A 13,914-nucleotide genomic window follows, 5' to 3' on the forward strand; every position below is an offset into this window, starting at 1 on the left:
CCATTGCTGTACAGAAACTAACAGTGTGATTGATGCTTCTTGATCTGCAGCAGCACCCACGAAGCTGAGGCAATTGTATTATTTAGTTTCCCGTGATGTTTTAACAAACTGATAGATTTGAAAAAGTGTTGTGGGCACTCTATTGATGTGTATTTTAATTCTAAGAGTCAGAAGTATGTACAAATGTAGTATTGCCAAACAATCCAGTAGTATTGTGTATACCATCTTATAATTTCAGAGGTTTCTTTCCTCTGATTAAGTGGGCAGAAAGTGTTACAGAGATGTTTCTTTTGCATATTGAGAAAAATACTTTTCATAGCTACTTCATAATTTTGATTTTTCTTAGGGTGGAACAAATGTGCATTCAGATAAAGGAAGTTGGTGATCGTGTCAACTACATAAAACGGTCATTACAGTCTTTAGATTCCCAGATTGGCCACCTCCAAGATCTGTCTGCTCTGACTGTGGATACCCTGAAAACACTGACTGCGCAGAAAGCCTCAGAAGCGAGCAAGGTTCACAATGAAATCACACGGGAACTGAGCATTTCAAAACATTTGGCACAAAACCTCATTGAGGACGGCTCTCTAAGATCATCTGTGTGGAAAAAGCACAGCATTGGAAATGTCTTTGGTTCTTTCCCACAAGGAGGCCTTGAAAGTAACAATGCTTTACTCTGTAACATTTCTATCCGTGATGAAAGAGAAACCCAACATAAGACATTTGGTCAGGAGTTGGCTCCAGTTCCCCGAAGAGAAGAAAAAAACTTCCAAGAGGCAGGTTCCTCAGGCAGTGCCTTATTTTCAAATACTGTTTCCCCTCCAGAACTTCGCCAACGAATACAGGCTGCAGAGATCTCAAAGTCCACTAGTAAAAGTAAAAAATTAGGCAACTCATCCAACAGCATGCCACACGTAACATCCCCAACAGCAAAGTTCTTTGTTAGCACTCCATCTCGACCCAGTTGCAAAAGTCAGCTGGATTCTTCAGCAAAGCGTGAAGAGACTGTGTTCTCTAAGGCTACAGAAGGAGATAATAATGTAGAATTTGGTGCATTTGTGGGTAAGTATAACAAAGTAGATTCTGAGTGTCCTGAAGTCATTATTAGCTGCTCTTATCCTTTTGCTTCTGGCTCTGCTTGCCTTGCTTTCACCCAACCTTGTGTTGAAAATGGAGGATACGTTAATTGTGGTTTTATTCATGATGAGAGTGACACTAATGATAACTACAGCTGCAGAGTTGACAAATGTGATCACCAGTCCTCTGTCAAGTTATTGAAGAACAAGCCCCAAACGAAGTTCTCTTTGTCAACTGGCGACTTGATGTCAACAGTCAACTGTGGCGGCTCACATGGAAAATTGAATATTAAAGATGAACTTTCCAAAAGTCAGCATGTCCCTGCAATGGAACTACAAACCCGAGATTTATGTTCTAACATCCTTATGGGACTACTTCATAAACTGTGGACCAAATCTAAGCCACAAGGTTTGACTTATCAAGAATTGTATAGTATTTTGGGTGTATTCCGGTTGCAGGTGACTTCATTCTACCATTTTGCTCTGCTTTTTTTTTGCTTTTAACATCTCTAATTTCCCTATGTTGCTTGAATGTTGTTTTTAACCTACACTATAATTTCTCCATAATTCTGTCACATAGACAATATTTTTCTGCAAAACATTACCCAGTGGTTGACTTCAGCAGTTTTGTGCAATTAGCAGCTGTATGACTTGGTATGGGCATTGTAGGCAAATATTTGTGACTCATTCTAAGGCTCATACCTTCTCATTGCATAAACCAAAAATATTGTCTATTCCTTGACGTAATTACAGAACACTTTTTAGGCTGATGGAGTCCTGGACAAATATCTCTGTGGTATCTGTGTCAAGCTGAGGGTTCCTCCTGTACTGTATTTCTAAACACTGTTATAACTGGGATCTTCCACTGTTGCCTAGGATAACATATGTTTGGGTACTCATTTTGGAAGCTTCCAAAATTCTTTAATTCAATACAACATTTTACCTCCCCTCAAGTTTTGCTTAACAGTAAAAAGGTGGATGTTTTTGATTAGTTACTTACATACTTGAACGGTAAAACAGTGGCAGATTCATTGCAAAACAGAGGTGTGGGTTTACTAACTGATTCCTGTAAAGTAGATAATACTTTAAGTACGCTTAGTGTATGGCAGAAGATGGTAATCTGGAATTGTCAGGTTGCCTGCAGAGGTATTATCTTGCCCTAATTGTTTAGGGATGTCTCAGTGTTTTCCAAAGGTTTGCTGAGGATGTAGAAATTTAAATCTCTAGACAAGGGTTTATTCTACTGCTGTGAAACTTGGATTTCTAAGAAGTTCCCTACATGCACTAGTGTTTTTAGATTGGCATATGCATAGGAAGAGTATCTCCAATTTGCACATTCATTAACTATTTGTTTACAAGTGCCTCAGGTTGAAAAAAAAGGTGTGTTTTTTTTTTTAAATTCAGAAAGTGAGACTAAACAGAAATAACGGACACTGATTGTATAACTCTTATCTAATCTTTAAATGTACTTCACCACTAATAACTTTGAATACTAACTGTACTTATTTACTGGAGCCAGATTTTTTGTGTATGGTCCTCTGACATCTCTAGCATTTACAGCATACTCTTCATTCCTCCTGCCCAGGATTTGTAAAACTTGTGGTACCGTGCAGGTTTCACTTGTGAAGCCAAGTAGATTTCAAGTTATTATAAAACCACATGCTTGGGAAAATTCTGAAAAGTATTTCTTGCAGCTGTGAGGATGAAGAGTGTACTGTAAAATCTACCTCCAGAAAACTCTCTACTTTTCCTTCATTTGTCGTACGTACATAAAAGTGTTGTAATTCAGACCTTGTTCCTTCCCTGTGAGGAGAACATGTTGGAGTAAAATTTTGAAATATTAGCTTTACCTTTTGAATTGTGGTAATCCACACCTCGGTGTGGGAAAAGCAATAGTTTCATATCAATGCATCGTCACACTGAATTTTTGCTTTAGTGTGTTTGTAATGTCTTTTCTAGTGCAAACAGGCACAGAGACCTTAGGTGGTTTGTAACCCTTTGCTGTGTTGATGCAAACTATTGGCATGGTCAGAACACTGGAGGTTGCTTTGATTTTGAATACTCTTTTTGAATTCACTGTGTCAAAGGTCACAGAGACAGCATGGACTTGCAGCGCTTTAAAGAGGCAGCAAGCAAAATTAAAGACAGAAGTGCCAACATCGAGGTAAGAGTGAAAGGCTTTGCCAAACATGTTAAAGGGGATTGTTTTCTTTTGAACTGTAATCTTTTGAAAAAGTCTTAAGAGCAAATGTAATCAAAGAACTTACATGTTCCTTGCAGACTGCACTCTGCATCTGGTTATGATTGAAAAAAAAGAAATCTAGTGAAAGCTCGTGCAACTTTAACTGCCATCAGATACTGTTGCTTCATAATAGGATACTAATGAAATAATAAACGAGATCTGAGGTTATGAAAGCTGAGATGAGTACAACTGTGAATTAAGATCAAATTAAGTATCCCATAATTAGTGTTTCATGAAATGTTTGACACTCATAAATTTCAAGATCAGCCTTTAGGAAGGCTAAAGTGACTTACATTATAATTTATGGAGCAAGATGACAGTGTATATGATTTTAAAAAGGGACCAAAGTTGTTCGTTATGCTTCCAAGAAGAAAAGGCTTTTCTAATAAACTTGTCATAAACTAAAATGAATAATTTCCATTTTCTTAAAGAGTAATAAAAATAACTAAATAGAAAGTGATTAATCATAATAAACCTGTCCTTCAAGTGCCGTAGTGTATATATATATATGTAGAAAAGCTAGTTTTCTCCATGTAACTGTTAAGTTAGTAAATACAAGTTATCATTTGCAGTTACCCCACCCCAAGGGGAGAATATGCCTTGAGAATTGCATTATGACCATTTGCAATGTTTCTGTTCTGCTGAGTTGCTTCTTCTGAACCTTCTGATAAGTATAATATGTGACCAAAATGCTTTTTATGTGTATTTTTGGCATGGGTTTTTTGGTGGTAACCTTTGTGTTTGCTTTGGTTTTTTGATAGGAGCAACAGGAGGACTTCAAAAAAGCTATACTGGAGGGCATAGAGACAACCAGACTTCAAGTAAGTAAAGTTTTCATTTATTAGGGACATTATTTTGAACAGATACTGAATGCATTCTACAGTAAAGACACACAACTCAGTTTTATTATCCCATTCTCTGTAAGCTGGATGTCCTTTTTATGTAGGTCTAAATAGTTTTGGTGTTTGGTACTACTGGGATACAAAGTCCAGTAGCATTTTCAAACAATACTGCTGTTCTTAGATGCTTAGTGATAGAGCTGTCCCATCTTGACTTGGGACTGGTTTGATTCTTACTTTTCATGTAGGCACTACAGTCATTGATTGTAAGATGCTGAAGATGTGCCGAACACTGAAACACGTATAGACCTAAAAACGGGTCTTCAGGAGACACTTTCAGCAGGTGCATTCTCTGTGTTGCCTTCCAGTGAAGTGTTTGTTTAGGGATGTAAAGAAATAGTCTTTACACAAACACACACGTGTCTATAGATACACACATACATACAGAGAGGGCTGTATGTATGTGGTTAGGTGTGTGGGGTGTATTCCTTAAGAGGGAAGGGTCAAAAAGGGTGGTAACAATTTCCTGACTGTTATAGATCTTGAAATCAAAATAGGGCATAGTGAATTCTTGCATTTTATTCAGGTAACCGTTAGAATTAATACACTGGTCCAGCCCTACACCACTCTACATATAGTCCAAGTTTGTGATGAAACTGCCTTTCTCCTTTTTTGCAAAAGAAAGATTTTGTTGTCAAAAGTCCACCACCTCAGTATATATTCCAAGAATATGTAATTACTATTAAGGAATATGTCCATGAGGAAATTCCATTCATAACCTATAGGTTTTTATGTGGCAAGAGTTTTCTACATTTTGTTCCTATTTGAAGTGGGTGCAAACTGAACTTTATTTTCTCCCAGAGCCACGTTCTTGATAACCAACAAAGACATGTGCTGAAATAGCTGAATTTCATGCTTGTAGAGATCCAGTGTAAAGTGCATTTCTGTAGTTGTATCCTATTGTAATGTTCCCTTGTAAAGAACCCTTTTGGTGTGGGTCAGGAGTCTTAATGTGTGCCTGAAAATGTTAGAGCTGATGGTTATGGTGAGGAGCATTTTAACTGAATTATGTGCTCAGCTTGTACATTTTGTCCAGCAAGGTATTTGAGGTACATCCAGAATTTTTTTTGAAAAAAGAAAGAATCCTAGATAGTCCTAAAAAAGAAAACTGGGCAGACTGTCTGCCAAGAGTGGTAGTTGAAAGCAGTAATGATAATGATGACTAATGGCAAATGTCATCTTATTTTCTTTCTTTTTTTTTTTTTTTTTTTGGTAGGGTCTTCAAACTGACTCTGGTCTAAGACAATCCAGTTCCTGTGGTGGATTCACTGACCCTCTGGCAGTCCATTCAGAGCAACGTAAGTTTGTTGTCTCTTCAGGTGATCTAATTTTGTCCCTAAATTGCGTTGCTAATGGATATTCTAAGAAGGTACAAAGGAAACACAATAAGTTAAAGCATCTTTAAATATTTTCATAGTTGCTGCTACTTGAATCTGCTCCTCCAGCTTCTTATGGTTCTTCAGGTCATGCCAGCTCAATTCTATTACCTTGTATTTGACACAGACAGCAAGAGTCATAAAAAGCTAAGTGATCCAGTTAGGACTGTGCTGGAAAGCTTTTTTTAAAGATCAGATAGCTGTGGATCAGGCTCTTGTTGTGAGAGCCATGTTAAGCTGTCTAGTTGCTCACTCTGTTAGGAAATAGTTAACAATGACATGTGCGGTTCTTTGTCCAGTTACAATTCTCTTTCCTTTGTAGTTTACAGCAACAGCAGAAGAGCATCAAGTGAAGACACTCAGCAAGTGGACTCTAAGGCAGCCTTACTGCCGGTTTGTATCAAGCTTTGATGACATTGTTGAGCAGAACTACAAACTGAACAAATAAAGGAGAACAGTGTAAAGAATAATTCTAATTTGCGGACTCAGTTGTTCTAGGAGGCAACAGGAGACCTGTTTTGACTAAGGGAAGAAGTTGTGTATGTTCTCACTATGAAAATCTATGCTGTTTCCTGTTTATAGAAAACCCCACAACTTTTAAAGAAAAGAATTATTTATATAATTCATGAAACAGTAATGAATATATAGCCTTATCCGTTTTAATTGTAGTTACCATTTCTCTCTTGTATTTGAGTCTTTCCAGTCAATTGAAGTTCAGTACAACCTGGTGAAGTATTTCTGATAAACAGGCTGTTCTGCAAAGCCTTAAAACACATTACCACCCCACCTCCAATTAAATATACTATGATTTCCTTACAAAACTGAAGCCCTCTTTGTTTTTCCTCTCCTTTGTTTTAAAGGATTGGCTACAAGGTAGACCTTCAAATAGCAGTCAAATGTAAGTAAGCTTTCTACTAATAGAGCAATTTTTTAGTCACTCTCTATTTTTGTTTTTCTTATTGATTGTCTTTTGATTATAGTGGTATTTTAATTGAATTTAATGAAAAAGAAAAAGAAACAACTCAAGGTTTAAATTCTTTTTCTAACAAATAACCAAATTTCAGTGTTCAGTGAAATCATAGGATCAAAAAAGGATGGTTTGGTTTGGAAGGGACCTTAAAGATCATCTAGTTCCAACCTCTCTGCTGTGAGCAGGGGCACCTTTCACTAGACTGGGTTCATCAAAGGCCTGTCCAACCTGATCTTGAACACTCCAGGGATGGGGCACCCACAACTTCTCAGGGCAACCTGTGCCAGTGTCTCACTGTGCTCATAGTGAAGAATTTCTTCCTAATGTGATCTAAGTCTGCCTTCTTTCAATTTAAATTCATTACCCATTGTTCTGTCACTACATGCCATTGTAGAATATCCCTCTCCAGCTCTCTCGTACCCCCTTTAAGCTGCTGTAAGGTCTCTGTGGAGAGCTGCCTCTTCTCCAGGCTGAAAACCCCATCTCTCCCAGCCTGTTTCTGTAGCAGAAATGCTCCAGCCCTCAGAGCATCTTCGTGGCCTCCACTGGAGTGGCTCCAACAAATCTATGCCCTTCTTATGTTGGAGACCCCAGATCTGGACACAGTCCTTCATCTGGAGTGTCATGAGAGCAGAGTAGAAGGGCAGAGTCACGTCCCTCAACCGGCTGGTCACAATTCTCGGGGTGCAGGCCAGGATTTGGTTGGTTTCCTGGGCTGCAGGTGCACATGGACGGGTCATGTTGGGCTTCTCACCATGCTTTGACAAGTTCCATTTAGATTAATGGCATCACATGTCAGAGGGCAAAACATGTCCCTAAATGAAAATGACTTTGTTGACACTTAGTGAGGAGCTCACTTCTTTACTCAGCCTTTCAAACTGTAACCACCTCTGAAATTGTGCAGTCATTGCTCTTGTTAACAATTATCCCCTGAGTTAACTGTTAAAGCCATTACCTTATTTATCTGATAACAGAAGGGTAAGCTGTTGTGAACACGTTTTAATTAAAGCACCTCTGTGGGAACGAGCTCTTGTGATGCAAACTTTACATAATGTTGTACGTGACTTGGTGGTATTTAAAGTGTAGCTCTAAAAACATGAGATTACTTAACAGCTTTCCATTACTGTTTTGTAATTAAGAAAACTTGTACTGCCCTTGAAAAATAGGATAAAAGCAGTACTGTGGGGTTAATAAGGTGACCTAGGATAATGTGTCAAAATCAGGGAATACAAAGTAAGTTTTGAAGAAGCAATGACTGTTGGTTTTGTGGCATTTCACAGGCCATCAGAAGAAGATGCATTGAATGGTAAGTTTTCTTTCTCTTGTAAACATGGTGAGATCTTTTCATATAAGCAACTGTTTGGGTCTTGTATAAGAATATATTTAATTACTGGTAATTTAGAATTTAATGGACACACAATACTGTGATTTTTATTTTTTTAACAAACAGCCTATCATTAAGCACTACAATTTTTATTTTTTTTCCCCCAAAGTACTGAAGAGCTAAGTGTAATACTTAATTTTCTGCACAGCAGATCTTTTTCAAACTCTGGTTACTTGGCGAGTGTTCTTTGCATGTGATATTTTAGTACATAATACAGGTAGCAAGCAGTATCTTCTTTTTTTCCCCCCTTAATCTCTTTTCAGGTATTGCTTCTCCTTTCAAGCCTATCATGGATATCAATTACTATTACTCAGGTCAGTCATTCTTATGAACTAATGTTTGTATTTTTACTGATGCTTATTAGATCCCTAAACTTCAACAAATGCTGTATTTTTCCTCCAGCTGTAGAAAGAAATAACTTGATGAGATTATCACAGAGCATTCCATTCACTCCTGTGCCTCCAAGAGGTAAGAATTTTATTTCCTGTTGCTGGTTCACTGTGGGAGAAAATAAAACCAAACCTTATATAGACTCTAATTTGGCTTGATCTTTCTAATATAGAATTATCAAGGCAAAGTTCACACTTGCTCACAGCAAGTGTGAAAGTCACAATAAACTAAAAGAAATCCAGTCTCTGTGTTAGAACACTCCAAAATACTTATGACACCTTTTCTAGGGCAACTCACTTGATTATGAAATGTAGATTTAATTATAGTTGTCCTCAGAAATGGTGATACAGTGATGGTAGTATTGTGCTAGCAGTTTTATTACAAACAAATTTTGGAAGGATTCCTTTAAGTTGTCTTGACTCGTATAAAATATAAACAAACATTTATTCAGTGTTTGAACAGTGTCATAAATAGTTCTATTAGGAGGACAAAGCTGCTGTACTGTTCTGCAGCTGTGTGAAAAAAGTTGGAGAGGGGTCTTCCTACTGGCTAGTTAAAATTTTTTGTTAATTCAGGGTGATAGTAATGACTTAATATTGCAGCATGTTGTAATCTAAAAGACAGTAGGTTTTCAGTGCTTTTAACTTTAAACTTGGAAAATTCAGTGCAGTGATTTCTGTCCGTTTGTAACGCAGGTGAACCAGTCACCGTGTATCGCCTTGAAGAAAGTTCTCCCAGCATCTTGAACAACAGCATGTCCTCCTGGTCACAACTAGGACTCTGTGCTAAAATTGAGTTTTTAAGTAAGGAGGAGATGGGAGGAGGTTTACGTCGAGCTCTTAAAGTAGTGTGCACGTGGTCAGAATATGATATCCTGAAGTCAGGGCATCTTTATATCATCAAGTCTTTTCTTCCTGAAGTTGTGAATACTTGGTCAAGCATTTACAAGGAGGACACTGTGCTACACTTGTGCTTGAGAGTAAGTTTTATCTTTGTCAATTATTATACATAGACATGCATTATATGTTAAAGAGAAATAATTTTCCCACTCAAGAAATAGTATATACTTACTACACAAAGGAAAAAATGGTTAGTCTGGTGTTCTGAGTGAATCTAAAGGGTTAAAAACTCCGCTCCAGGCTTACTTAATCAAAGAGCTCAAACTCTTAAAACATAGACATAATTTAAAAAGCAAGTAATCTGTTATGCTGTCTTGGGGGAATGGACACTGTTCCCAGTGCCTGCTTGGCTCTTCACTGTTCACTGTTCCCTGCTCTGCAGTGCAGCTAATGAAGGGTTTGATTTGTAGGAAATTCAGCAGCAGAGAGCAGCACAGAAGCTCACCTTTGCATTCAATCAAATGAAGCCCAAATCCATCCCATACTCTCCAAGGTGAGTATTTGAACTGCCATTATGGTGCATGCTTTTGGCACAGGAGGTTGCCTACAGGGTTGTTAACAGATGCATCAACTATATTAAGGTAATGATATGTGGATGTATGTCTTGGAATATTACTGTGAATATGTCAAGCAGAATTATCCTTGGCAGTATTTTCCATTGACACTTATTGCACTGATTCTAACCTAGTGTGATAACCTAAATGGCTTTGTATAATAGTTTATAATTATGTAAATTATTAATAAATCAAATAAAAATCTAATAGTAGTGATATATTTGTCACTTGTCTTGTAAATATATTCATTGAATATGTTTTTTACTAGGTTCTTGGAAGTTTTCCTGTTATATTGCCACTCTGCTGGTCAGTGGTTTGCAGTTGAGGAGTGCATGACCGGAGAGTTTAGAAAATATAACAACAATAATGGTGATGAAATAATCCCAACTAACATGCTGGAGGAGGTTATGCTGGCTTTCAGCCATTGGACATATGAATATACAAGAGGAGAATTGTTGGTGCTAGATCTGCAAGGTAATGTCCTTATTTTGAAATTGGGATTGGGGTCAAGATAGATATATGTGAGTTTTTTTCTTGATAGCATTTTGTTAAGAATTCGTATGCCTGTAATAAATAACAAGCATTATTTAGTTCTTCTTGGCCTAATTAGTTTGAATCTATGGTTTTCTTATTTAATCACAGAATCATCTAGATTGGAAAGGACCTCTAAGATCATTGAGTCCAACTGTTAAGCCAGCACTGCCAAGTCCACCACTAACCCATGTCTCCAAGTGCCACACCTACACATCTTTTAAATCCCTCCAGGGATGGTAACTCCACCACTTCCTGGGCAGCCTGTTCCAGTGCTTGGCAACCTTTTTAGTGAAGAAATTTTACCTCATGTCCAGTCTAAACCTCCCGCTGGTGCAACCTGAGGCCATTTTCTCTTGTCCTATCGCTTGAGAGCAACCCCCATCTGGCTACACCCTCCTTTCAGGGAGTTGTAGAGAGTGATAAGGTGCCTCAGACCTTTCACCAGCTTTGTTGCTCTTAATGTAGCATTAAATTGTACAACAACACAGAGAATAGAAATATATACATATTTTCCTAATGAAATGTGCTATAAAAATTCTATTTTTGGTGCATTTGTGCCGTGCCAATATGATAAGCTGTATTTATTCTGAACTGTGTGCCAGATATTCTGGCTGTGGGAGCTATATAGGGAAATTTTCTTACAGGTAAAAACTCAGGTTAGGAATTGCAGGCAGATGTAAAAATAAGTGAAAGAAATCTGAGAAGTACAAAGTGCTCATTTAGGAGCAATTTTGTAAGGATAGAGAATCAGATAGTTTGGGTTGCATTTGTTGGGCATTTTTTTCTGCTTTTATTCTTGGGGAAGCTGAGAAGTCATAGCTAAGGATTCCAATGCTTTTCAATATTAATGCATTTATGTAATCAGAAATGTGTCAGATTTAACTTTTTCTTCATGTTCTCTCTGAAGGTGTTGGTGAAAATTTGACAGATCCCTCTGTGATAAAAGCTGGAGAAAAAAGGTAAGGTTAAAGAAAGACTTTAAGTATTATAAAATTTTCACTAGACAGAGAACACATGCAACTAATGTTTATGATCACTTTATTTCTAAGGTCTCATGATATGGTGTTTGGTCCGGCCAATTTGGGAGAGGATGCAATAAAAAACTTCAGAGCAAAGCACCACTGCAATTCCTGCTGCAGGAAACTCAAACTTCCTGGTAAGAGCTGCTGTATTTCTTCTTCTGAGACACTTATGTCATGAGATGTTGTATGGTACATAATGAAATAGTTAAGTCATGCTGTGGAGGTGGAATAAGTAATAAACAGTGGTTTTGTAATTTGACTTTGGGTTTCTGATTACATGTATGATAAAAGCATCCCTTTTTTGACACTACATATCTAGGAATTCTTCTTTACATTTGCATACCCAATTCTTCGCTACACTTTTATGCCCCACTGATTCTACTAGCTCAAGAAATAGTAATCATTATGACTTCATTCTGTTTGTACAGATCTGAAGAGGAACGATTACACACCTGACAAGATGATATTTCCTCAGGATGATTCCCCTGAATTGACAATTCAGCCTGGAAGCTGCACCAAAGAATCCGATTCAGCTGGTTCTATTCGTCTGATGCTCTAAAGATGTGACCAAATCCATGGCTCCACTCAAACTTCATGGAACATCACAAAGTTGTCACTTACCTGTCCTTCACTATAATTAAAAGAAAGACATGTCAAAAGAAGGATTACTGTCTCATAAGTGGGATTTTGGCTGGTCCATAATCTAAGGACCTTACAACTTGTGATAACCATCTACAGAGCAGCATGGCAGCTGATCATTCTAAAGGTGGAATAATGAGAAGTATTTAAGATGTGTTTTTAAAGGGGCTTTTTAAACAGAAAGTTTTATTTTTTATTTTATTTTGGTTTAGTGGAGGATTTTCCTTCTGTAGTCCTCTGGTGGGAAATATGGCTTCCACCAGAAGGATTTTAGTAGTTGATGTTTTAAGGTAAAGCATTTGTCTTTTTGGCATTTGTCTTACTGTCAATGAGCAAAACCAGGAGAAAGCACCTACCTCTGTAATGCCAGAGTATTCTTAGAGTGTTTTCAGAAGTGTTCCACTAATGTTTCCTCACCAGGTGTCTTTTAATCTGGCCTTTTGAAGAGGACAGAACCAAATGAGGTGTATATAGGATGCCAACAGAATGAAGTTGAAGGTAGGAACTTGATCTGTTCCAAAAGAGAGAGAGTCTCCTGAATCAGGATTCATGCAGCTTCATGACTGTAAAGCTGGGCTTGGTTGTTTTGTGGAATAGAGCCCTAATTGTGCATAATAAAAATTTCTTGTTTTTACACATTTCAATTTTATCAAGTCACTGTCAAATAGTAACAAAGCCATGATAGACTGGTATAATCATATTTAATAGAAGAATTAGTATGTGCTGGTCCAAATAAGTTGCCTTGTAAGAACACAAGTTGGAAGTGCTTTTCCTCGTCCGTACGTAGTGACTGCTTCAGAAGCTCTGCCTTCCAAAGATCTCGTAAAACCAGTATATCGAAACCGAATGTACACATAACTTGTAAATGTATTTAAAATTGTGTAGAAAACATCCTTAATGTTACGTTATTTGTGGTACTTACTTAAGAGAGACTAGGGTTGGATTAGCATTGTGTAAAGTACGGGAGATTGCAATGCACCTTCATGCCAATAAAATGTAATTTAACTGTCCCAAATATTGTTGAGCATTCAGCAAGAAAAAACTGTTGTCCAACTGAAGTTTCATGCTGCGATTTTATTTTTTTTTTTTTGTTACATAGGTACTAATTTGTAATTTTTAATTAAAAGGGCAGTATATAGCTCTATAAATTTTTTATTGAGTAGTGTATCTTATAGATACAGACCTAAGGCACGAACACAATAGCTGTTTAAATGGTGTTTTATGTTTGATGGGGAAAGGTAAAATGTTATAAGGATATAATACTGTATACATTTTGTATATCATTAAATCTTTAAAGAATCTAAAATAAATTTATTCTTGTTTACAGACTTCTGCTGTCCATCTCAGTCTGAAAGGTTATTTTGGTGAATTTAAGTAACTCTTTATGTGGAAAAGTAGACTTTGCCATGCTGGATCAAAGCAGTTGTTCGCCTTTGAGGTACCGCAACTTTGGCCAACTCCAGAAACTAGGGAGGTAAAAGAGTGAAAGCTGTCACAGACAAACACATGTGAGGGGATTAATGAGCAAATGAGACAAAAATAACTCTACAATGTTTAATTAGGAGCTGCTTCTTAGATGTCTGACTGTATCTCCTCCTGTTACTGGGAGGGAATGGGCAGATATTCAAGGTGTATTTACACCTTTTTAATGCCAGGTAACAGCAACAGTTAGTCTGGATGTGTGACCGACTCTGCAAATTGAGAAAGATTCCTAGAGGAGCCTGTGTAATTTTGAAAATGCAACCAAATTCATTGTATGAAATCGGAAAAACATTTTGAGAAAATTGCAAGTAAAAGTTGGGAAAGCTTTTGTTTCCTGACACACACAGTTTTTACAGCCATGTCACTGGTCTTCAGGAGTTTTGCATGTGACTAATTTCTTAGCAAAATAAACAGATGTGACTGTGTGATGGGTGTGAGTGACCGTGG

General features: G+C 37.4%; 1 protein-coding gene across 4 annotated transcripts in view; it reads left to right on the forward strand.

Moving 5' to 3' along the window:
• Nucleotides 1-13,456, forward strand: part of TRPM7 (transient receptor potential cation channel subfamily M member 7) — a 53,967-nt gene extending 40,511 nt beyond the window's left edge. The window contains exons 26-41 of one of the 4 annotated variants that reach the window (XR_007906105.1): nucleotides 347-1,062; nucleotides 3,164-3,240; nucleotides 4,080-4,139; nucleotides 5,434-5,515; nucleotides 5,916-5,986; nucleotides 6,454-6,491; nucleotides 7,844-7,869; nucleotides 8,211-8,261; nucleotides 8,350-8,415; nucleotides 9,033-9,316; nucleotides 9,647-9,729; nucleotides 10,059-10,264; nucleotides 11,232-11,283; nucleotides 11,374-11,480; nucleotides 11,775-12,483; nucleotides 13,313-13,456. Coding sequence is in view for 2 of the 4 variants with exons in the window: in XM_051796578.1 (XP_051652538.1) it covers nucleotides 347-1,062; nucleotides 3,164-3,240; nucleotides 4,080-4,139; nucleotides 5,434-5,515; nucleotides 5,916-5,986; nucleotides 6,454-6,491; nucleotides 7,844-7,869; nucleotides 8,211-8,261; nucleotides 8,350-8,415; nucleotides 9,033-9,316; nucleotides 9,647-9,729; nucleotides 10,059-10,264; nucleotides 11,232-11,283; nucleotides 11,374-11,480; nucleotides 11,775-11,905 (2,050 nt within the window). In the remaining 2 variants the exon portion in view is untranslated. Of the gene's footprint in view, nucleotides 1-346; nucleotides 1,063-3,163; nucleotides 3,241-3,890; nucleotides 4,050-4,079; nucleotides 4,140-4,405; nucleotides 4,501-5,433; nucleotides 5,516-5,915; nucleotides 5,987-6,453; nucleotides 6,492-7,843; nucleotides 7,870-8,210; nucleotides 8,262-8,349; nucleotides 8,416-9,032; nucleotides 9,317-9,646; nucleotides 9,730-10,058; nucleotides 10,265-11,231; nucleotides 11,284-11,373; nucleotides 11,481-11,774 lie in introns of those variants that run through there. The other 3 variants (XM_051796578.1, XR_007906106.1, XM_051796579.1) reach the window with 3 other exon arrangements.
• The last annotated feature ends 458 nt before the right edge of the window (nucleotides 13,457-13,914 follow it).

This window comes from Manacus candei, unplaced genomic scaffold, assembly GCF_025592945.1.
Source record: "Manacus candei isolate 608988 ecotype Guabito, Panama unplaced genomic scaffold, ASM2559294v1 h1tg000046l, whole genome shotgun sequence".
NCBI classification, from domain to species: Eukaryota; Metazoa; Chordata; class Aves; order Passeriformes; family Pipridae; genus Manacus; species Manacus candei.